The sequence below is a fragment of the Triturus cristatus genome, chromosome 8 (genome assembly GCF_964204655.1).
Source record: "Triturus cristatus chromosome 8, aTriCri1.1, whole genome shotgun sequence".
NCBI lineage: Eukaryota > Metazoa > Chordata > Amphibia > Caudata > Salamandridae > Triturus > Triturus cristatus.
The window spans coordinates 291,988,816-292,014,176 of record NC_140591.1 but is presented as its reverse complement, the minus strand read 5'-3'; the positions used below and the strand labels follow the sequence as shown (position 1 = coordinate 292,014,176).

Genomic DNA, 25,361 nt, shown 5'->3' with positions numbered 1-25,361 from the left:
GCAACAGCTTGGGACGGCACAGCTTGGGTCTCCAGGACACTGAGGCAACACCTGTGCAACTGTATCCCACACCGCGTGGGAATAGCGACCCAATAGGCAGGCGGTGTTCACCGGCCGCAGCCCTAAGCTGGCAGAAGAGAACAACCGCTTGCTGAACTGCTCCAACTTCTTAGAGTCCTTATCCGGCGGAGCCGTGGGAAAGGCACTCTGGGACGTCGAAGCTTGGATGACCAGGCTTTTGGGCGTAGGATGAGTGGTCAGAAAGGCAGGGTCACCCGGTGCCGGGCAACGACGCCCGGCGATGTTCTTATCCACAGGGGCCCCTGTGGCTGGCCGCCACCAAGTGCCCAGTAAGACGTCAGTGAGGGCGTCATTAAATGGCAGCAGGGGCTTCGACGACGTGGACGCCGTCTGGAGCACCTCAGTGAGGAGATTAGTTTTTACCGTAGGGAGGTCAAGGTTGAGGACCTCAGCTGCCCGACGGAGCTCCACCGTGTAAGAAGCGCCCTCCTCTATGGTAGGCGGAGGAGAGGCAAACCCCCGGTCAGAGGAGACATCAAGGTCGCCGGCCTTCTCTAACTCGTCCGCCCAGCCCTGCTCATTGTCACACTGATGAGCAAGAGGGTCCGAGGAACCCTCCTAGTCGTTCACCACCTTCGCCGTGAGACAGACTGCGGCGGCAGGGCAGGGACCAGGGAAGGAACAAATGGCACCAGGAACGGCGCTGGATGGGGCTGAACCGGCGCCGTGCCCCAATGTGGATCCCAGGTAGGGACAAAAGTGTCCTGGAACCTGGGCAGGGGCAGAACGAATGGCATCCACTGCGGAGCCGAGGGTGGCGCTGGGGCCGGAAGCGTGGGACCTCGTGGCACCGGAGATGGCGGTGCAGGATCCTGTGGCACCGGAGCCGCCGGTGGCGTTACGGCTCGACAGGATCCTGGTACAGGACCGTGGGACCCAAGGGCGCGCCCGCGGGAGCCCAAGGCCTAAATAGGCGGTCCATGGTAGAAAGAAATTCTTGCACCTGAGAGGGAGTCGCCGACGGACCCGGATAAGGTGGGTAGAACCCCTGTCCCCCTCGTCCGCATCCGCGGACCGACGGGGGGGGGGGGGACGTCGGAGAGCGGCAACGCTTCTTCGACTTCTTTGTGTGTCGTCTCTTACCCGAATCCGAGGGTGAAGACTTGAAGCCCGAGGAGCGATGATGGTGGTCCCGCGAGCGTTCTCTGGAGCAGCCCCTGGACCGTGAACAGCGCTGGGACGAGTGCCAGACCTCAAGCAGCTTCCGGCGTCGCTCCCTCAAGGCCTTCAGAGCCAAGGCCAGACAGTCCATACAGGACCGGGAGTTGTGGTCGCTCTCCAGGCAGTAGAGACAGACGTCGTGGGGGTCTGCCACGGGCATATTGTGACGGCAGGCCCCACAAGACTTAAAACCAGGCATCCCTTCGTGCACCAGAATAGATTCAAACTTACAGGGGACAAAAAGTCTCAAAAAGATTGTCAAAAAGTGACTAAGGTCTGTGCTCTAACCGGATCTGCGCTTACTGGCGCGGAAAAGGAAAGAACTGACGTCAGGGCGCATGGGTGGCGCCTAAGTAGTCTCCGCCACGTCATCTTGGCGCATACGACGCCAGCGACGGACGCGAAGCCGCAAGACGCCACCTACTGACGTGCAGAGGTACTGCTAGCGAACATTTTCCGGATCCAGTCTGACACCTGGGGATATTCTAAGGTAAGGAATCTAACACTAACATGTTTCTTTCAGATAAACGGACACAAGTTAGTGAATTTTTTCTGTGGCGCCTTCCCTATGTCCAATACCACCAAATCTCCTGTGTAGATTTGTATTATTTATGGAGCAAAAGTTTAGTTTATTAAATCAAACAAGAGAGTTTTTGGACCAGCAGCAGACATGCTGAACTCGCATATTTGAAGGTGCTCTCATATGTGATAATGAAGAAAATGGCAGCTCAGTGAATGAAAATATTTGCCCACGATCGCATCATTTGAAACCAGTTTAGGGGTTAAGAGCATTACAATTAGGTCGAGCAGATTACTTAAGACACTAGACCTGCAGGCCTGGTAACATGTTTATGATTTTTTGAAGTCTGATTGGGGATAGCCTGGGTCAGAATGGCTGAGGCCTCTTCCAACACCATGGGGAGCACTAGTGTGACCGATTACCACACTATGAGTATACCGGCCCAAGAGGATGAAAGTGTTCACTGACAGAAAGGGCAAGGCTGATGGAAGAGAAAATCCTCTTGCTAAAGGTGTTCAGGCTCATGGATTCTCTATCTGGTAGTGTGGGAGGGAACACGTCAGGGTTAACCTTAGATATTGAGGCCTGCACAACCAGGTTTTCGGGGGTGGAGTGCTGGGTGAGGAAAGCTGGATCCCCAGGTGCAGGGCGGTAGCGACGGGTGATCGTACTGTGCACAGGATCACCTGTGCAGGGATTGGACCAGGCCTCAAGCAGGAAATCATTGAGGGCTTCGTTAAACTGGAGGTGAGGTTCCTTGGTAGCTACACCGGTTAAAAGCACCTCTGTTAAGACATTGGTCTTGACCGCCACTCAAGGAAGCGTAATGTATGAGACCTCAGCTGTACACTGCACCACCATGGCAAAAACAGCCCGTTCCTCCATAACTACACAATGAGGAGAGACGAGACAAGTGTCTGGCGAGGTGTCCAGAAGACTGGCATCAGGCAGTTTCTCATACCAGTTATCTTCAGCCAAGGGCTCCTAAAGGGGTTCAGGATATTCGTAAGGATCCTCAGGTCCGACCTAAGTATGTTCTTCACAGTGCCTGTCAAAAAATGGAGGCACAGTCTCAAACCAAGAGGGTTGTGGTCTGGTTGGCGCCAGAGTAGACTTTGGACGTCGCCAGTCCAGCTCCATATCGGAGTTGAGAATGACAATGGAGTCAGCTGCACCAGGAACAGTGCCACTGGTTTGGACTCCAGTGAAGGTTGGGGATTTACGACCAAAGCTGTTACACATCCAGGAACAGATCCAAATGGCCAGAGTGGCACTGAGAGCAAACCTGCCGGCAGAACACAACTCAGGGCCCTTCCTGGACCCAAGGGGCTCAAAGTCACTCCTGAGGGGTCATCTCGCCCAAATATGAGGTGCATTGCCTCATACAACTCTTTCAACTGGGCGGGGGGTCACTCTGGCAAAATCTGAGAGGTACGGCACAGACCAGGTCTCAGGCTCTGCAGACGAAAAGGGGTGGCGAGGCCTAACCTCGTGGAGTAGTTCCCGTGCCGCGTTTGAGGCCTTGTACTAGATCGGTCAAGTTGAAGTGCGTGCCGACGACTTAAGACTTCTTTTTGTGGGACCTACCTGACGAAGATGTTGACCCAAGTAAGCCAGGTGGGGGTCTGTCACAGACATCTGTAGGTGGCAGGTTACACAGGTTTCTTAGACAACATCTCTTATCGCACACTGGGAGCAAAATAGCTTGACACAGCCCCACAAAAAGTAGTAAAAACAAAAAAGCAGTCAAATGTTTGAGGTAGCTCTTCCAGATCTGGACTGATGGTGCGGAAATAAAAAACAGATGTCCGCACGCTGGAGTGGTGCCTTAATAGGCACCATGAAGGTCACATTTTGGCACTGGTGATGTCTGGGTAATATTATAAAGTAAGAAATATGTGGCTAGAAGTCTCTATCAGATGCTTCTTTCTCTCAATGACTTGTCTAGGAGGCATTCTCCTGTGTGGAGAATCACATGGGACGGGGGGCGGGGATCCTAACCAGTCTCAGGGAGCTGAACAACTCTGTGCAGAATCCCTCTCTGCTTGCAGCACACATGAGTCTTGGGAAAGCCACACCTAATTCTATCTGAATGAGAGTAATCTCCCTCCCGGTCTTAAATTGAAATAGCCAATTATTTTTGTTGAAAACTCCTGTTGTCCCATGCATGTAAATGCCCCATCTCTACTCATATACAGCCTAATTTAAGCTTAGCATGAGAACCAACGTGTGTAACACAAATATCACTTTGGCTTGCAATGCAGTGTGCCTTACTTATCTACTTCCATGCTACATGTGTTTATATGTTGTCCATTCCATTTTATATACCTGGTTTTATTGGGCAGTTATAGAGGAGCATACGTGGTGGTGTAAAACATATCATATGGGCAATGTGCCCCATCTATTAATTTGCATACGAAGTTTGGTGCTTTTAAGTTCAAATTTGTTTTTATTTTTAGAGCCAAAGGTCAGGCAATACAATTACAATATATGTTGTATCATTATACTTCTGTATCAGACCTCTCTGCCAACTTTTCATGTACAACTCCCCACCCCTCACACAACCACCCTCCTCCCATTTGGGGTGCTCTTTTCATTGTTGTATTTACCAAAAGGGTCTATGACTATGTCATTTCTCCTGATCTACTAGACTATGGATCACTCCAATTGTGCCGTAAGGAAGCAATCACAGGTACGTAGGGCAGGTAAGCTCCGTGAATTCCTGTGAGAGGAGTTGTAGGTACGACTTCCACAATTCTTGGTATGCGTCCCCTTGTGTCAGGGTCAACGATTGTCTCTCCATCCCCAGTATATACCACAGCCTGTGAAGCTAATTTAATCAAGTTGGTGCTCTCTCTGTCACTCATATGGCCAACATGGACTGATGTGCTGCCGCCAAAGCAATGGGTTCACCTCGCCTAGATCGTAGCAGAAACGTAAGCGGGTTAGGGGGACCTAACACTATGTAGGAGGGAAACCTGGGTAGTTGGTGTCAAAGTGTGTGTCGATGTCAAGCAACACCTCTTTCCAAAACTGTTTGAATTTGGTACACTCCCAGAGTGTGTGTATCGGGGTGCACAGTATGTAACAATTTTCGTCGCTGTCTCTGTACTAGCAGTATTTGAAGCTGTGTGTCGTGCTCAATAAGAAGAGAATTGTCTGCCATCTCCCGCTCCCACCAGAATTGGATGGGGGCCTTCTGGTCTAACTCCCCCTCCCGTAACAGCCTATACAGTTCAGTAATTAGGCGCCTGTGAGAAGTTGGCCTGATGTATGATGTCACTAGTTATAGTGTACACCTTATATCAGTCCAAATACCCTTATGGTGATTGGTTGTAAAGTCAACCTTATAGACCAGCTATCCTAGTGGTAGCATGGACAAGAGCAGTCTTAGGCTAAACTCTGAATGGCATGTGAAGCCAGCTGTGATACCATATATAATCCCTTGAATACCAAATGAAAGGACACCACAACAGATATATATATATAAAATAAAGTGTATTTATTCTACGCAAACCCTCAGCACTCTTTATGAGATTAGAGGTAAGTACAACACAGTCTTATTTATGCATACATTAAGTCACACAGGTAAGTAATACAGTTAGGCCCTAGGGGCCACGCAAACCATATACTAAGTAAGTGGTATAAGAACCACTGTCACGGAAATAGAATAGGCCTAGGCCTAGGGAATCGCTGGGGCTACACTACACTAGCGTTAGTTAGGAAGTGGGAGGCCCACGGGATTCGTGTGCAGAGTGGAAACACTCACGCGTAATGCGTAAAAGTCAATAGCAATAGTACAGTTTAGAAAACGGTAGATTTAGGACACTTCCGGAGTAGCTAGGAAGTTGAGACTTGAAAACTAGACACTAGGATAGTCACTATCCTGATGAGCACCGGAGTACCCAAGTTACCTAGCCCACAGGCTGCGGGTGCATAGGGGTGAAGATGCGTCGTTTTCGTCGTCGACTCCTATGGATGCCTGAAGAAAGATGCTGACAGGCAGTCAGTGAAGAGTGTCCGGTGGATCCCAAGGCTGGGATCAAGAAGAGAAGAAACCTGCAAGCAGAAGGGACAGAGTCAAGGTCACTAGCCAGTGACCACGTGGAACCAGGAAGGAACCAGGCGATGTCGTGAAGAGTTGCAGGTGAAGGTGAAGCTTGTCGCTGCAGCCAGGAGGACCAGGAAGCGTCGAGGACGACCAGGACCAGGAGGCGAGCTGTCCCACGAAGGCTCTTGCTGTCGGCGGCGTCGAAGTTGGACTAGGACTCACCAAGCCTTGGCAAGCGGAACCCACGAAGAACAAAGGACTTGCTTCTGGTGCAGACCAGGAAGGTCTGGGGTGCTTCTTCTTTGCAGAGAAGCGGGAGCCAGTCTGGAGGAGCCAAACCAGCGCAGAAGATTTCAGGGTGCGTCGTCACAGAGGCCACTAGCCAGCGGGCAAGCAACCGGACAGACGCGGCAAGCAGGAAAATGCTGAAGGGCCCCACGCAGGACTCGTGGAGTGTGGGGGGCTGATCTTCGGTGCAGATGGTGCTTGGGGTTGGGGCTTCTCAATCCCCGGTGCACAACTTCGAGGGTACCTCAGAAGCTGCGCTGTAAGTTACTAGCCACTTTTCCCAGGTAGCCGGTCCCACGTCGCTCGTCGCCTCCACGGATCTCAGCTCTGCTGCAGATGTGGATCAGGGTCGGAGAAGTCTGGAAGTCAAGGCTCTGGTCGGGCTCTGCCGTCGGTTCCTCGTAGAACGGTCGCAAAGCAAAGGGTAGTCTCTTGATGGTGCCTGTTTGCACAGGGTAGCCACTCCTTGGCTACAAGGGAGATTCTTCAGTCTTCTTCTTTCGTCGAATGTCGTAGGTCCAGAGTTTCTGTTCAGTTTTGCAGGTTCAGGATAATCTAAAGTCTTGAGGCCCAACTCCCACTCTTATACTAATCTGGGGGGCTGGGATACCTGCTAGGTCACGCCTTATGGGTGGGACCTGGGAGGGGGTGGTTACACCCACTTCCCTTTGTCCAGTTTCGCGCCAGAGCTGGGGCTGGAGTGCCCCAGCGCCGGTTTGAACTGGACTATGCAAGGAACACCTTGTGTGCCCCAGGCATGTCTCATTCCTTTCAGCCCACCCTGCCCCAATACACTAAAGGCTGTCTGGGGAGGTGCTAGCACCTCCCCAAGCAGGAAACCTATTGTCCAGGCCTCCCTGGCTGGGATCACTCCCAGCTGCAGGAGGTCAGACTTGTGTCGTGGCAGCAGCATCCATTTTGTGATGCTGAGGCTTTGGTCAGAGGCTAACAGTTGAAGTATGATTTTAACATGTCTTTCCCTCTAGAAGGGGGGAATAATATTCTCATGTCCAGAAATGGCATGGGGGTATTATTCCCTAGTGTTAGACACCTTACACGACATGTTTTGATAAAGCCAAACCATAGTTACCATAACCGTCTAAGATTATAAGGCACTTTAAGAGTATATGGTAGGCTATATCATAGAACAGCTATAAGGACAAGGTTCCGAAAGCTGCAGACAGGCTCAGCTCATGCTAGAGCACCATCTCACATGTTACCAAGCACTCTGCCTCCAGGATTGTCAAGGCCTGCCATAGGAGTGACTGATAGGTACACATGTGTCTATATGTAAGTTAGGTATAGGAATACTACACCTAAGCAAGGGGTGATTACACGACCTTGCCCCAGCTGAGTGATCAGCCAGTTGTGTCAAAATGGAAGGCCAGGCCAGGGGTGGCATAATACATGCTGCAGCCCCTGGTAGGCCTAGGGTACACCTATGCCCTGGGTACCTAGGGTACACTGTACAGGGTCCAATAAGGTGATCCTTACCAATTGGTTATGTACCTAGGGTACATGGAGTCCATTTTAAAGAGAGAGCAGACAGCCTGAGACCCTGAATGGCAGGATCTCAGGCCAACTAAGTCGAAAAACCAGCTAGACACTAGGCAAAAAGTTGGGGGTAACCATAGTCAGATATCCACCTTCCTACACAACCCCCCCCCAAACGAAAGGAGATAAGGCTGGCCTTGACAAGGTAAGCCTCTATTGCCTAAGTGGCCATATAAGGAAGAACCAGCACTGGCATGGTTACCCCCTGTCTCATGGTCCACTAAGCAATCCCTCACCCTAAAGGTATCATAGGGTCTCCACCATAGGGAATCACTACCTTTGGTGTGTCTTTGCAAAGTAAAAGGCTGGTGTTGAGATGGAGTACTGAAGTGAGTGTCCTCAAAGTGAGGCCTCAGCTTCCCCCAATCATCCTCCACCATGGATGCCTTTCTTTCTCTAACTGAGTTGCACTGTGCTCTCAGGGTCAGCCTCTGGCTACCTAAAGCTGGAGGCTGGGTCCCTTTTGTGGGCTTACTGGAGGGACAGGTCAGGTTTGGGGCCCTAAGGTCCCATGTTTGCCTGTGCCCAACAGAATCCCTCTGGGGGAGGTCCCTAACTACCTGTGAAGGGGATCCCTCAGGAATGTTTTTACCCATCACCTGGCTAGGGCAACTAACCAGGCAATCCTCATTCTTTTGAAGGGGGGGTTCTTGTGGACAGGGGCCCTCTTGGGGTCCACTGGCCTCCCTGACCTCTGCAGCCCTGGGCTGACTGAGGCAGGGTAGAGAGAGGCAGGCTACCTGCACCAGACTGGGTCCCACCTTGGAAGGGGCCACTGACATCAGAGGCTCTGCCAGGCCAGGCCTGGCTACCTCTGGGGCAGTTCCTTCACAAGGGGTGAGGTCAGATCCCTGAGGAGGCTGACCTCTTCCTAATGTCTGGGGAGAGGGAGACTTTTCTTCCTCCCCACTACTCTCTGTTTGTGTGGAGTGATCCATAGTTTCAGGCTTCACTACACCTATATCAGTCTGAGTGTGGGCTGAGACCATTACAGCCTTGCCAACCTTTTCAGGAAGGCACTCAGTTTGTGTTTGAGCTGTGACTGTCACAGCTCTGCCAATTTCTACAGGGAAGTCTGTCTGTGCCTGGGCTGTGGCTACCACTGCCATTCCAACCTTTTCAGGGAGGAAAGCTACTTGGACAGGGGTTGTGACTGGCACAACCCCACTACCCTTTTTGGAAAGGCCTACCATTTTGGAATGGGTGTCTTGTTCAACTTCAGCCCAAGCTGAGAGTTCTAAGTCATTCCCCAGCAAGCAGTCCACAGGCAAGGTTGGAGACACTGCCACCCTTTTAGGGCCAGTGACCCCTCCCCAGCTGAGACATACTTCTGCCATGGGATGACTGTTTTGTTTGCCATCAATGTTAGTCACCTGGTATGAGAAACCAGGCAAAAGCTGCTCAGAGGGAACTAGCCTATGGGCCACCATAGTGATGCTAGCTCCAGTGTCTCTGTAGGCCTCAGCTTTTCTACCATTGATGTAGGGCTCCTGTCTGTACCTACCCAAAGTGTTGGGACAGGCAGTGAAGTTGGCAAACCCCATGCCACCATCACAGACAAGAGTAGCTGCTGTAGGGGAATTGGCTAAGCCAGGATCCCCCTGTGTTCCCCAAGAAAACCCAACCAAATTTTTGGGGGCACTCCCACCACCTGGGGGATTACTGCTGACAGTAATAGGTGGTGTTACAGGAGTAGTTGGAGGAACAGTTTTGTTTTTAGCCTGTGGGCAACTGCTGTCAGTTTTCCAATGCCCAGGTGTTTTACACACATGGCAGTAAGGCTTTTTAACTGTGGTAGAGGAGGGAGCTTGGGACCCACCACCCTGTGTGGAGTTTTGGGGCCCTGAGGAAGATTTCTCTTTTGCTTTATCCCCACCCTTCTCTTGAGGCTTGGTGGTATCTTTCTTTTGGTCACCACCCTGATTTTTAGGCCTAATCCTGGTCCTGACCCATTTATCTGCCCTCTTTCCCAATTCTTGGGGAGAGGTCAAATCTGAGTCTACCAGGTGTTGATGGAGAAGCTGGTTCTGACAATTACTAAGGATCTGCTCCCTCATAATCAAGTTGTACAATCCTGTATAGTCCTGCACCTTGCTGCCATTTAACCAACCTTCCAAAGCCTTAGTGGCACAATCCACAAAATCAGACCAGTCCTGTGTCTGTGTCTTCTGGGTGTCTCTGAACAACAACCTATATTGCTCAGTGGTTAAGCCAAACCCATCTATCAGAGCACTCTTCAGGACTTTGTAATTGTTTGCATCCTCATCACTGACTGTGAGGAGCTTGTCTCTACCTTTGTCAGAAAAGGAGAGCCACAAGATAGCTGCCCACTGACTTTGGGGTACCTGCTGTACTTTGCAGGCCCTCTCCAAAGCAGTCATCCACTTGTGGATGTCATCCCCATTCTGATATGGGGGGACTATCTTGCTTAGGTTTCTATGGTCATAAGACCTATCCCTATCTCTAGGGATGTTGCTGCCACCAGTGGGTTCTGACCCACACAATTTTTGCTCTCTAGCCAGAGCAAGCTTCTCCTTGGCAAGGGCAATTTCTTCCCTCTGGATCCTCAGATTAGCTTCCCTCATTCTGGCTTTATGCTCCTTTCTCTCAGGTGAAGTCATTCCCCTGTGAGAGGAAGCATTAGAGATGCTAGAGACATGGGAGTGGATGGATTCCCTTGAAGGGGATCTGTCCCTCCTGCTTCTCTGTGAAAGCCTACTTGGGGGTCTGTATGGGGGGACCCCATGCAAACTCCCATGTAAACTTAGGTTAGCCTGGCTAAGTCTCCTTACTTGGCCCTGGCTGTCTACCTCCCCATCTGAAGCCCCATCTGACTCCTCTGTGGTGGGTAGACCCTCCTCTGTGCCTAGGGCACCTGCCTGAGATGCCCTCTGAGCATCATACTCCTCTAGGAGCTGTCTTAACTGAAGGAGGGTAGGGTTTGCACCCTGTTTTATTCCTCTGGAGGTACACAATTGTCTCATCTCCTGGAATGTTAAGGTATCATATCTAGAGGGGATCTTTTGCAGACCTGATCCTCCTGAGAGAGCATCTACTTGATCTCCTCTCAGAGACATGGTCTAGTGAGGGTGTGGTGTGTGCACCTACCTACACTAGTTGTATCCACTAAACCTCTCTAGTAGTTGTAGTCAGGGTGTGTTACTCCCTTCAACCTACAACTACAAAGTCCAGTAGGACTTAAGTATTATAATCTATGTTATATGTACCTAGACAATATCTGTGTGATCTTTCAATTTAGTATCTCAAGATTACAATGGTATTACAACAGCAAGCTCAGATCCCAACCGCTGCTCACCAATGTGAGAAGTTGGCCTGATGTATGATGTCACTAGTTATAGTGTACACCTTATATCAGTCCAAATACCCTTATGGTGATTGGTTGTAAAGTCAACCTTATAGACCAGCTATCCTAGTGGTAGCATGGACAAGAGCAGTCTTAGGCTAAACTCTGAATGGCATGTGAAGCCAGCTGTGATACCATATATAATCCCTTGAATACCAAATGAAAGGACACCACAACAGATATATATATAAAATAAAGTGTATTTATTCTAAGCAAACCCTCAGCACTCTTTATGAGATTAGAGGTAAGTACAACACAGTCTTATTTATGCATACATTAAGTCACACAGGTAAGTAATACAGTTAGGCCCTAGGGGCCACGCAAACCATATACTAAGTAAGTGGAATAAGAACCACTGTCACGGAAATAGAATAGGCCTAGGCCTAGGGAATCGCTGGGGCTACACTACACTAGCGTTAGTTAGGAAGTGGGAGGCCCACGGGATTTGTGTGCAGAGTGGAAACACTCACGCGTAATGCGTAAAAGTCAATAGCAATAGTACAGTTTAGAAAACGGTAGATTTAGGACACTTCCGGAGTAGCTAGGAAGTTGAGACTTGAAAACTAGACACTAGGATAGTCACTATCCTGATGAGCACCGGAGTACCCAAGTTACCTAGCCCACAGGCTGCGGGTGCATAGGGGTGAAGATGCGTCGTTTTCGTCGTCGACTCCTATGGATGCCTGAAGAAAGATGCTGACAGGCAGTCAGTGAAGAGTGTCCGGTGGATCCCAAGGCTGGGATCAAGAAGAGAAGAAACCTGCAAGCAGAAGGGACAGAGTCAAGGTCACTAGCCAGTGACCACGTGGAACCAGAAAGGAACCAGGCGATGTCGTGAAGAGTTGAAGGTGAAGCTTGTCGCTGCAGCCAGGAGGACCAGGAAGCGTCAAGGACGACCAGGACCAGGAGGCGAGCTGTCCCACGAAGGCTCTTGCTGTCGGCGGCGTCGAAGTTGGACTAGGACTCACCAAGCCTTGGCAAGCGGAACCCACGAAGAACAAAGGACTTGCTTCTGGTGCAGACCAGGAAGGTCTGGGGTGCTTCTTCTTTGCAGAGAAGCGGGAGCCAGTCTGGAGGAGCCAAACCAGCGCAGAAGATTTCAGGGTGCGTCGTCACAGAGGCCACTAGCCAGCGGGCAAGCAACCGGACAGACGCGGCAAGCAGGAAAATGCTGAAGGGCCCCACGCAGGACTCGTGGAGTGTGGGGGGCTGATCTTCGGTGCAGATGGTGCTTGGGGTTGGGGCTTCTCAATCCCCGGTGCACAACTTCGAGGGTACCTCAGAAGCTGCGCTGTAAGTTACTAGCCACTTTTCCCAGGTAGCCGGTCCCACGTCGCTCGTCGCCTCCACGGATCTCAGCTCTGCTGCAGATGTGGATCAGGGTCGGAGAAGTCTGGAAGTCAAGGCTCTGGTCGGGCTCTGCCGTCGGTTCCTCGTAGAACGGTCGCAAAGCAAAGGGTAGTCTCTTGATGGTGCCTGTTTGCACAGGGTAGCCACTCCTTGGCTACAAGGGAGATTCTTCAGTCTTCTTCTTTCGTCGAATGTCGAAGGTCCAGAGTTTCTGTTCAGTTTTGCAGGTTCAGGATAATCTAAAGTCTTGAGGCCCAACTCCCACTCTTATACTAATCTGGGGGGCTGGGATACCTGCTAGGTCACGCCTTATGGGTGGGACCTGGGAGGGGGTGGTTACACCCACTTCCCTTTGTCCAGTTTTGCGCCAGAGCTGGGGCTGGAGTGCCCCAGCGCCGGTTTGAACTGGACTATGCAAGGAACACCTTGTGTGCCCCAGGCATGTCTCATTCCTTTCAGCCCACCCTGCCCCAATACACTAAAGGCTGTCTGGGGAGGTGCTAGCACCTCCCCAAGCAGGAAACCTATTGTCCAGGCCTCCCTGGCTGGGATCACTCCCAGCTGCAGGAGGTCAGACTTGTGTCGTGGCAGCAGCATCCATTTTGTGATGCTGAGGCTTTGGTCAGAGGCTAACAGTTGAAGTATGATTTTAACATGTCTTTCCCTCTAGAAGGGGGGAATAATATTCTCATGTCCAGAAATGGCATGGGGGTATTATTCCCTAGTGTTAGACACCTTACACGACATGTTTTGATAAAGCCAAACCATAGTTACCATAACCGTCTAAGATTATAAGGCACTTTAAGAGTATATGGTAGGCTATATCATAGAACAGCTATAAGGACAAGGTTCCGAAAGCTGCAGACAGGCTCAGCTCATGCTAGAGCACCATCTCACATGTTACCAAGCACTCTGCCTCCAGGATTGTCAAGGCCTGCCATAGGAGTGACTGATAGGTACACATGTGTCTATATGTAAGTTAGGTATAGGAATACTACACCTAAGCAAGGGGTGATTACACGACCTTGCCCCAGCTGAGTGATCAGCCAGTTGTGTCAAAATGGAAGGCCAGGCCAGGGGTGGCATAATACATGCTGCAGCCCCTGGTAGGCCTAGGGTACACCTATGCCCTGGGTACCTAGGGTACACTGTACAGGGTCCAATAAGGTGATCCTTACCAATTGGTTATGCACCTAGGGTACATGGAGTCCATTTTAAAGAGAGAGCAGACAGCCTGAGACCCTGAATGGCAGGATCTCAGGCCAACTAAGTCGAAAAACCAGCTAGACACTAGGCAAAAAGTTGGGGGTAACCATAGTCAGATATCCACCTTCCTACAGCGCCTATCTGTGTCCTTTTGTGACAGCCACGTCTCAAATTGGGTCAGGGGGTGTTGTGCTGACTCTCTTAATGCTGGTTGCATCAGCCAGTGCCTTATCTAGGTATAGCGATATCTGTCCCCTTCAGGAATGGCAAGTTCGGCACGCAAGATGTAGGAAGGTAATGGGTCCTCCTCATTGAAAAACTGTCCAACTGATCGACACTCTGGCCTCTGCCAAACCTTGACTGTATTGACATTCAAGCCTGGGGTAAAGTCCCCATTTACCACCACTGGAGTGAGGGGGGAAGGAAAATATGTATACCCTCTTCGACTCGCTACTGCATACCAAGTTTGTAGTGTGGGTGAGGAGACTAGGGACAGGTAAAGATTCGTCGGGCGGTGGGTACGTGCTAGAAAAGGAACACACGGCTGTTTCTGCTACAGCCCTGTACTTAGATAACCATTGCTTTTTGGACTACAGATGTGACCATTCCACTTAGTACCTTAGCTGCGCAGCCTGATAATAGTGGAGCAGACACGGAACTCCCAAGCCACCCCTCAAGGGCAAGCACAAACTACATTCTCAGCTCATCCTAGGACGTTTACAAACACACAAGATGTTGCTGCTCACCCTGCAGTTGCCACAGCAACCCCTTTGAAGGTTGCAGTGTGAGGGTTTGGCATGAATATAGAATTTTGGGTAAAATCGTCATTTTTAAGAGGCCACCCTTCCTACCCAAGAAAGTGGATAAAGCCGCCAATGCGCTAAGTCCGCTTTCACCCTCTGTTGCAAATCGCAATAATTCAAGGCCGTCACCTCCGCTATAGTCTGGCGAGCGGCAAGGCCAGGAATGAGATGGACCGCAAGAATTGAATTGAGAACGCCCAGGAGAGACCCTCCTGAGTCTCAGGAGAAACAGTGAGGTCCCGGGCCTGAGATTTGAAGATTTTTATGTGAAAGCCCGAGACTGCCGCAAACTGCCGTGCCTCCTCCAAAACTCTTGGATCGTCCTCCCGGTCGTCCAACTAATTCCCTACAAAAAATCTTACAGAAAGCTGCTGGGAACCCATCCGATCCAGGCAACTAGTGTGTCTTCAACCTTGAGATTGCTGAAACAACCTCGTCTACTCCAATCGTAGTTTTCAAACTGGCCTGCAGTAAGGTGAGTTACCTTGGCCCGCGCCAAGTAGCTATTAATTTCCGACACAGAAGGATCTTGTGACGCGTACTGGGCTGCATAATATGACCCAAACATCTCTGCTATCTGCTCATCTCCCATGCCTAAGGTGCACTTGTTTAAAGAGATTCCACTATGGTGGTCTCTCTCTGTCCCTTGAGTTTATTCACCAATAAACTCCGCACCTGTTGCTCCAAACATAGAAAGTATGTTTGAGATGCAGGAGTGCGCATTCTGCATAATCAAGGTCTAAACCCGCTCGTTGTTTCTTGGCTGCCTCTAGTTGTCTCCATACCCTAGGCGCCCATGTGTGATAGTGAATGTGTTCAAAGTCTTGCACCTGCTGCTGATGCTGGGAGTGCTTTTCCCGCCTTAACCTGTTGTCCGCAGCCAAAATGGCAGCCATTTATATGGTTAAATGTTAACCATCACAACCTATTAAAAAGGACTTTAAAAGCTAATGAGCCCTGGTGGCACCCAACGAAAAAGAAATGTTCGATAACAAGACAGTAGGAAGCAGCATTCAGCGAGTACGGTTTAACAGAAAAGAAATCAAATAATGAATCCAAATCTGAAGCCACTGGTCAAATATGCAAGGGGCTAGTAGAAAGGAAACGCTATGGACAACCAAGCCTTGAATGTGTAGACCACAACTCCCTTTCAATCTTCCTCAATAATAAGAATGCAAACAAATTTTGGGGAAGCCGATATTCCAATAAAAGGGTTAATTGATTGACATTATTTACCAGACAGTTTACTGTAATGAAAACACTATTACAATTTCAATAGAGAAAGTATCATGGATCCCTTAAGTCCCATAAACTGAAGGCCAAACCACCTAAAATAGACTTTTCCTGCAATGCCCCCAAACATTGGAAAGAACTGCAAGAAGACCTGCATCAACCATTAGTACTTACTTTCCACAATACATTAAGACCCCTCCCCGGATTAATGGTTAGATGTAATTAACAATTTGTGCTTTTTGTCCTGACTACTTCTGATTCTCGCTCTTCAGTATCCCTGTTAATGTTACACCCCCAACATTACTCGGTAATGTCACATTCAGAACCCTTTAATAAACAAATTAATCCAGTACACTTGTTAACCGCCATTAAGAGCAAACTGTGTACTAGTGAGAAACATGGCAGTGGTGGAAACATGAAAGAAAGTTGAATGTGTGATAGATAAAAAAGGACTACTTTTAGAAAACGTTTAGCTAGACAGTTAAACAAATGCTAGGTTAATCTGGGCATAGGGAGTATAATTATACCTTCACGTGTGTTTCAGAAATAACTTGCTTGATTTGTCCTCTGCGCCACTGTTTGAGGACGGGCAGCTCAACAGCACAATACATATCAATATACCACTTTATTTCCTCTGGTTTTGATGCATCATAGACAGCAGACAACTCATCCTGCAAACTATATATAAAAAAAGAATTAATATGAACTAAGTGTATTAAAGTATAAAAAAATACATTTTATAATCTGAAAATATATATACCTACACATACATATATATATATATATATATATATATATATATATATATATATATGTAAATATATATTCACTTGAGACAACAATGGTATATGCATCACAGATTTAATTCCAAGGTCACTTTCCTGATGAAAAAACAAATGGGGCCCCAGTCACAAGACCTAGTCATTGATTCTTTATTTGACCGCAGGTACTTAGCCCCCCTTGATTTCTGGTTATGGCAAAACACCATTCTTTATAACTACAGCACATGAAAAAACAAATGATAAATGTGGATCGGCTGAGTGCAAAATGCTATTTAATGCTATAGTTAAGAGGGGGGAAGGGTAACATCTCTCACTTGAGGATTCACCTCTTGGAAGACATGGCTCTTCCCCACACTGAACAATCGTGATAAATATATTTCACTAGAAGCATGTGTGTGTGTGTGTGTAGATGTAAATATATATCAGTACACTTATGCTATGACATTGAAAATACATGTGGTCGAAAAACATGTTATTTAGATAACCTTTACTGATTACCGCACATTAACACATTTCAGACTCAAATGCTGCTGTTAAATATAAATGCTAATATGCATTACTTGATAACATATCAAAGTGTTCTCTTTTTGCTTCTCAAATGTTTTACAGCATTAGGTCAAAGGTAGCAATCTTCAGATCAGATTTTCAAGAGAATCATTTAAAATGTAAATTAGTTAATTTTAAGCAGCTTTCTTACAAAGATATCTGGAAAAATATGCATGGATTGGGTAGCCCTTGGCTTAAATAAAAAAACGCATGCAAGTATGTCATCTTAATGTTGACCTTGGGTGGTGTTCTAAGTCTTTGAATGAAGTTTAATAACAATATATACAAAGACAGTTACAATGATGAATAAAACTAGTTGCACTAACACTATAAGAATATTCAATGTACAAAATGTAAAACACTTAAATATGTCATGAATACGTGCATTACTAATTACCGTTTCAGTTGATTTTCGGAGGACAACCAATGCACAAACATCTTGTTGGCAGATTCCACATGACTAACACGTACTGGCAACTCTTCTCTGATTTTAAGAGACGCTAAGTCCTTATCATCTTCAAGGAGTGTGCTTCCATATGGTGAATCACAGAACATAGTTTCTAGTGCCGGATCCCATATTTCATCAACATTTTTGGAGGATGAATCACTTAGGAAGCAATGACATAAAACAATCTATATTATGTATTACTAAGACTGTATTACAGTCCTATCTACTGGCATTTATATGACAATTAAAATTTGAGCATTCATTTTAATAATCTTTATTGCACAGATTCTATATATCAACTAAAACAGTTTCGGAATATTAAACTTGTTAACATACCCTCAACACCATCCCCTGCTATTTTCCTTAGCTTCTGAATATCCATGTCATTTTCAATAAAAAAATATCAAAATAATCCACATATCGATGTTTAAAATGGCACCACACAAATCTAAGATGAAGATGGAAGGCCTTCACATTGTAAAACAGCCTTATGATTTAAAGGACTAATATTCATAACCAACTGCAGCTCTGCTCAATTGGAGCTGCAAACTCGAAATATCAGATATTTCAAACATGTAAACCCCATTGATTAGCATTTACCAATTATATAACTGAAACATGAAAATGCATAAGAAAAATGACCACAACTCAAACAAAACCTTCCATTCCGAAGTTTGAAATATGGCCATAATATGCCTGAACAGTTACTTTGAAGGTTTGTCTTTATGTTGGGTACATATTCTTTTTGCCAATGATATTTAATGGCATTTTTATTGAAATAAATAAATAAAAAAAATAAGAATAAGTGTATAAAGTAATAAGGTCAATCACTAATGGATTGGGTGTTACAACTAAGACAATCATGTCAGAATAAACTACAACAAAGGAAGTCATCATCTTCCATAAGAAAACAGTAATTAAATACATTTATATAATTTCCAACATCTTCAATCAGAGATCTAGGATTTCCCTAGTGTGTACAGTAAGCATAGTAAGAGGGTGAAATATGTGACTTATTCAATAATGGCTTGAGAGGAAAAGAAAGGGTAAAGGAAAAAGAGCAATGGCTAAATGGTATCCAACCACAAACTCCCAGCTGAACACCTCCCAATCTGTATATCAAAAAGGAAGTCACTCAAGGACAGGACAAATGGAGTCCTACAATATATAGCAGCAATTTCACTAACCCTAAAGAGACATACAGCTTGTACAACAGGGGCATGGATAATCATGTGGCACTTGTTGAACCCGTGTGTGTCTAGTGAAGAGATTAACTTATTGCTTGGGTCTACTCATTACAAAGACTTCCTTCAATTCGATGATTATAAAGCACTATCATAAAATGAAATTATAATTGATTAGTGTTTAAAAAGAGAGAGTCAGTGAAAACCTAATTTAATAAACACTCCTAGCACAGGAAATTCTTTAATGACCCTAGATTGCAAGATTTTTTTTAATGGGATTCCTACAGCTCTTTAGGTACTGCTACAGTTGGCAAATAGTAAAACATCTGTGGCACTCGTAACATATTTTGTATGGTTTTAAAATTCTTGGTGGTGTCATCTAAGAGTAAGTCCTCTATGAAAGAAATCCATTTATCAGATGAGTTAACCCATTGAAGTGGGGAGTTGCCTATGCATAGACTTACATTATGTAACATAGATGCAGAGTGGTATAAATGTACCCTAAGTCTCCTGTGAGCAGTTTTCTAGTGGTGACAGTCAAATAACTTTATTGTATAAATCATTGTTTACAATAAACCCTGCTACATAAGAAAATAGCAAAATATTATTTCCCTTATTAAAACACCCCCCTTCATAAAATTCATAGACAGTACTATTATAAAAAGACGAGATAGTTGCAGCAAGAGTTTGCCTCAATAGGCTGATTAAAACTATGGTCACTATCTAAATAGTTTAATATAAGCATAAGTTTTATCAAAAATATTATAATATTTCTTATATAAGAATTGCTGTGAGCATTAAAATAAAAATGTACAGCCTATTTTATTGTCCTCAAGCTTCGGACACAGGCAGATTATATGACCTACTGACTCTTCCTTATAGCCACATAGCCTACATACTGATGTTTTGGAGCAGGTGACATGCCACGGTCCATCAAATTGGGAGACTGGAATATACATTAATCTTACAAAATTCATTCTTTCATGACCTTTCAAATTTAAAATGATATATAGTTGTTTTACAGTGGCATAGGAGTCTAAAACCAAGTCTGCATGTTTATATTACCATGATAATAAAATGTCTTCCTCACAGCTACTGATCAGTAGAGGGTTCTTCATTTGTCTCTTTCAGGGACCTTTGGTCAGCCAACTGAAAATGGTTAGTTGGGGTAGGTTTGTGCCTCCAATATGTTCTTTAATGACAAAAGATTCTGATTCCCCTTTATGTCATTGTTTGTGTTTAGATCATCAAAGATAAGCCAGTTAAGTGAGGCTACTTTGGCTGTGCAGCAATGCCAGACAAAATGTATTATTGCTGCAATTTGAAGTGCTCGTCGTGATGGAAATCCAATTCAAGACGCAGCAGGCTTTGCTGAGTTGCCTGCCAAAAAGTAAACAAAAATGGAATCGCTTTTATGTAGAGGATATTGAAGTTCAATATTGTTTTTTAATTACAAACCTGTGTTCCATATAGCAAAATTGGCATTACCTTTGCATTAAAAACTTGAATTGACTGATCAATTGCCCTTTCTCCATAGATTCTTGTGAATATTTTTAAAGCACTGATTAATACTTTAAAATCCTGTTTCTTTGTTTGAAAGTGCATGCTCCATATTAGTTTGTCACCTATCTTCACACCAAGATACACATAATTTCGTACCTTATCAATATGTGACTAGCCAATTTCCCATATTTTTGGCTTATGAGGTTTCCCAAAACAAATTACTTTTGGTTTCACTTGATTAACTGAAAGAAAATTCTTTGTGTTGAATTCATGGAGTCTTAATAACTGAGTTTGGAGGCCTCTAGTTGTTAATATAAAGGGAAAACGGACGGAGAGCTAAAATGCATTTGTATTTTAGACCATTCAGGGTATGGATTTTTGGTGAAAGAACTTCTCATATGATAATTTGATCTTCAACCATGTATCTTCATGAAAAGCCTTAATAAAGTGAAGAAAAGCTTAGTCCATTGCATAAATAAGCAGCTTAGACCACGAGAGAGGGTAGGTGACCTCGTCAACTGCTGTGCTGTAATCAATGTAAAAGACATACAATCAATGTTGCCGGTCTAATTATTCTGAGCTAAAATTGTCAAGCCAATATTATCAATGGTAGAGCATCCAAGATGTAATCCTGACTGGTGAAAAGAAATTACATTTTTCACAGTAGACCAAACAAGCAATTTTTTGAAGAGACATTTTGCAAAGATCTTATCTTTGCAATCAAGGAGGGCAAGGAGCCTGTTCTTCCTTTGGTCACTTTTATCACCTTTTTTATGGATCGGATAGATAATAGATTTCTTTCCACAATGACCGTGCAAAACTGGATTGCACAATTCTTGAAAACACGTGATACAGAAGAGAACTCCAGAGGACTGAATAATGTTTTGTAACATTGATAGGCAGGCCATTTGGTGCAGAAGCCAGAAAGGAACAGCTTTTTGCTCTAAGAAACAATTTCATCTCAGGTTATACGTAAAGTTGAGTTGAAGTATGTATGGTTGTCCAATGATAGTGTACAGTTGCCTGCATTGAGAGATGGAATATCCCCACATCTCGAAAGGAATAATATAAATTATTGCAGGTCTGTAAACTTTCATTCCACTACATACCAGAGACCAAAAACAATGAGAGTGGTTTGATTTGACTTCCTCAAAAAGATATGTTCACAGCATATTGTAATAAGGGTTTTATTCCTTTCAAGATATGATAATGCAAATGTGCTTGTTTAATCTGATCATCATGTGCCAATGTATAGGGCTGCTTTAATAACTGTTGTAATGTCTTCCAATGTACCTGCTTTGAATGCCTGATCCACTGGGTCAGATGATTATCAACCCCAATCTTGCCAAATGAACCATTTTTGCATTGGTTTTCTGAAAAAAGCTCAGAAAATTTCCTAAAAAGATATACCAATCTTCTAGCCAATTCTCAGAATAGACAATTTTCTTCTGTGTTGCAAATGTTTCGTGTTTAAACAGAGATAATTTAAAAGTGAGATGTCCATTTCATCGAATGATCCTGTTGTGGATTAGTGTTAGGTTGCTATCGACTGAATTGGTATTTGAAGAAAGCAGTTGATAGTTTAGTTTAATGAAGTTACATGAGGATTATGATTGCTTTCGTTACTGAGCATAGTTTCATAACTTCTTCAAAGATACAAATGTGAATAATGTAAGAAGAAATAAACAATGGCTGTTTTCAGATGACCAATACTGAAGGCTGTAAGAGCAGGTAAGTGTGAGAAAGTGGCTCTGTATATACTGTTCCCAAATAGGTTCATATGTGTACAGAGTCCACAGTCCCCAGAGGTTTGGCAGAGGTTAAAGTTAGATATAACCTTACTTTCTAAAGTGGTAGCTTGGTCGAGCAGTAAGGCAGTATCAGAGGACAGTGTAAAGCATTTGTTGTACACACTCAGTCAGCAAATGGTCTCACACACTCAAGAACTGAACTCTAGGCCAATGGTTTATATAAAAAATATATGGTTGTTTTATTTTAGAACCAACAATAGGTATCAAAATATACTTTCTCAGAATGAGATGCTTTAGTTAAATACTTTTGCAATTTGCAATTGACTTTTGTAGGTAATAGTTACAGGCTGTTGCACTAGGCAACACAATTTCAAACACAATAATACATTGAGCTCAATGTGAGTTTTAAGTTATTTGCAATAGATTACTTTCAGGATTACTTTTCTAACTCCAGGACTGGATCCTAGATTCAGTCCTGGGACAGTTCTTGGAAACAAGTGAGTACATTCGTTTTAGTTACTGTTGTGATCTTTAGGCAATATTTTGCTATTTTAAAAGTTGACACTTAGAAGAAATTTCATAGATAAACAGTCAATGGTTCCCTATGGGAGAAAATTCAAGTTACGGGTAAAGTATGTTCTCGTTACTTTTGTAATCTCGGGCTGGGCTCCTAGGCTCAGCACTGGGACCTCTATCTAAAACACGTAAGTAATCACGTTTTCACAGTTGGTACGAGTTTTAAAGAATATTTGCAGTTTGCAAAAATCGACACTTAGAAGAAATTTCACAGAAAAACAGTCAATGATTTCCTATGGAAGAAAATTGGGTTAGTGGTAAGTACGGTTGTGAGTACTTTTCAGGGTCAGTGCTGGGCACCAAGATCCAGCACTGGGATCTCTCCTAATAGCAGGTGAGTATTTCTGTTTTTGTTACTCAGTTTATTTTAGGTGAATATTTTAAGTTTTAGAAACTCTACACTTAGAAAAAATGTCAGAAGAAACCAGTCAATGTACCCTAAGGAAGAAAAGTGAGTTATTGGCTTTTGGGTAAGTACTCGACTGGCAGAGTTAAGGTTCTGGGCACAGACTCAGGGGTCTCCCAGGGTCCGGTTGGTACAGATGTTACACCCTCAGCGGCACTGGGGCGGCCGGGTGCTGAGTGAGTTAGGCCCAATGTTATCCTATGAGAGGCAGGAGGGCCTTGGTTGGTGGCTGCTGACTAGCAGGCCACGCGGCTGTGGGAGCTGGGCTCCTGGTCACTTGCTCAGGGCGAATGGGGAAGTAGGTAGGAGTAGAAGTTACAGTGCCAGGGCCACTCGGGCAGCTGGGTGCAGGGTGCTTTTGAGCCTTCGGGCGCTCAATGGATTTCAATGGGAAAGCTCAAGGATGAACAAAGGCTGCAAGCTCGGGGACGAAGATTCTTCAGGTGCCACCACAACTTCGAGAGGTAGGTTGGGTAGTTGGAGGATAGGAAGATACCCAGAAGTCGGGCACAGGGGGCCGCAGGGTGCAGGGGTGCCTTTTGATGTCAGGAAAACCTAGCCTCTGTTGTTCGCGGTTGGGGGGGTCCCTGGTTCTGAGGCTGCAGGCGTCGTCAGGAGCGTCGAGGTGGGTCCTTGGGTGCTGGATTCGGGGTCACTCTCGCCGGGGGGACGTCCTCAGGGTCTTTGTCCACTCCGGCACAGGCCAGGCTTGGCAGGTGCAGAGTGTGCAGGGTTCGCGGTTCCGGGCTTATGCCAGGGGTTAGAAACTTGCTTTGAGCAGAGCCACTGCTCATAGGAGTCCCAGATGCTCAGAGTCACAAGGTAGCCAGGTCCTCCGGTGTTTGTGAGGTTGCTGGCCACAGGAGGTCCCGGGATTTAGCAGGATCCGGTTCGAGGGTCGACAGGCCGGTAGGGCTGGGGCCAAAGCAGTTGGTGTCTTCCTCTTCTTAGCAGCTGCACGGCAGGTCTTCTTTCATCTTGTTCTTCTTTGCTTTTGCGGAATCTGGAATCTGAGGAAGGAAGGTTCAGGGTGCCCCTAAATACTAGATTTAGGGGCGTTACAGGTAGGTAAAGGGCAGGGACCAATGGGTCCCTGCCCTGGGGTGGGTTCACCCCCTATCCCGCCACTCTGCTGTGGGAGGGGGGCAGTAGCCTAGTCCTGTTTGTCAGGGCTTCCCATCTTCAAGATGGCGAGAGCCCGGAGATGTGCTTCACCTCGCCTTCCCCTCCTGAGGGGTGGGGTTGGCAGAGGCTGGCACAACCCCTGTCCTTACATGGGATTCCCGGCCAGTCTTCCCGCCAGAGTGGGGGTCAGAACCGGTGGGGGCCAGTTAGCTGGGTACAGCAAGTGGACTAGAGAAGCTCACAAAGGCGGCATGCCTTTGAAGCTTTCCCCTGCCCATCCTGGGGGAGGGGACCTAGCAACTCGCCCAAGATGTGCATTGTTGCAGGCCCAGGAGAGTGGGGGCTCTCCACCCAGGGGTCCAGCAACATGTCTGCTGTGTGGCAGCCTAGGCAGCCTCCCAGACATCTCTAAGATGCCCTCTGTAGTGCTTTGCACATTAAATCCCACACTGGCATCAGTGCGGGTTTAATGTGCTGAGAGGTTTGATACCAAACTTCTCAGTCTTCAGTGTTGCCATTATGGTGCTGTGAAGTTCGTGTTTGACGAGCTCTCAGCACCATAAACTCTTAAATGGCAGCACTGCACTTACAGTGCCCAGGAATGGACTTGGGTACTGTAGGGGCACAGGACTCATGCTCCTGTGCCCACACCACTGGCATAGGGCACCCAGCTAGAGGGGTGGCTGATGTATGCCAGGGCAGTGTAGGTTGTGGGCATGGCACACAGGAATGTGTGCCATGTCGACTCTTTGTTTTTGTCTTGTACCCAGACACTCAGCCTGCAAGGGCAGTGTGTTTGTGTTAGGGTACAGAGCCTCTAAGGGTGGCACAATAAGTGCTGCAGCCCTTAGAGGCCTTCCCTGGTCACAAGGCCCTGGGTACCTAGGGTACCATTTACCAGGGGCTGACATGTCGCCAGGGTTGGCCAATTTGGGGTTTTAGGTTAGGAACATAGGCCCTGGGCACCTGATTGGCAGGAGTCCAGGGCACACTCAGTCAAAGTACATTCAGCAAAAAGTGGGGGTATACCATGCAAGAAAGATGGCACTTTCTCACAGTAAGTCACACTTCAGTCCTTCCATTTAATGATTAATAACCAATGCTTTGCAATGGAGTAAGAGTGTATCTTTCGATTGGCGTAGGATTCCTCCTGATGGCAGTTGGGGAAATTGGTGGAATATTATATTCTATACACTGTCTGGTTGATCATCCGTCATTGACTCGACCGATAGAAATAACAGGTTCTGATTAAAATCCTCTGTTAGAATTGTGAGACAACTATCATTTAAATAATTAACTCCAGGTTGTCAAACAAGCATTGATATTGAACTTGGTTCCTTATTAATGATGGTGGAAAATAAACGTTTATAATAAGGAGTTGACTGCCTTTTTGTGTGTCCCACGTTTTAGTGGATATGCTTTCAACTGT

The 25,361-nt window shown here is 46.2% G+C and overlaps 1 protein-coding gene across 1 annotated transcript in view; it reads right to left on the bottom strand.

The window, feature by feature from the left end:
- The window catches only part of RNF17 (ring finger protein 17), a 2,644,767-nt gene that overhangs the window by 949,917 nt on the left and 1,669,489 nt on the right, over nucleotides 1-25,361 (bottom strand). Inside the window, exons 24-25 of the mRNA XM_085621540.1 lie at nucleotides 17,337-17,546; nucleotides 16,139-16,289 (exon numbers count right to left, since the gene is read on the bottom strand). Coding sequence (XP_085477666.1) covers nucleotides 16,139-16,289; nucleotides 17,337-17,546 — 361 coding nt within the window. The remainder of the gene's footprint in view (nucleotides 1-16,138; nucleotides 16,290-17,336; nucleotides 17,547-25,361) is intronic.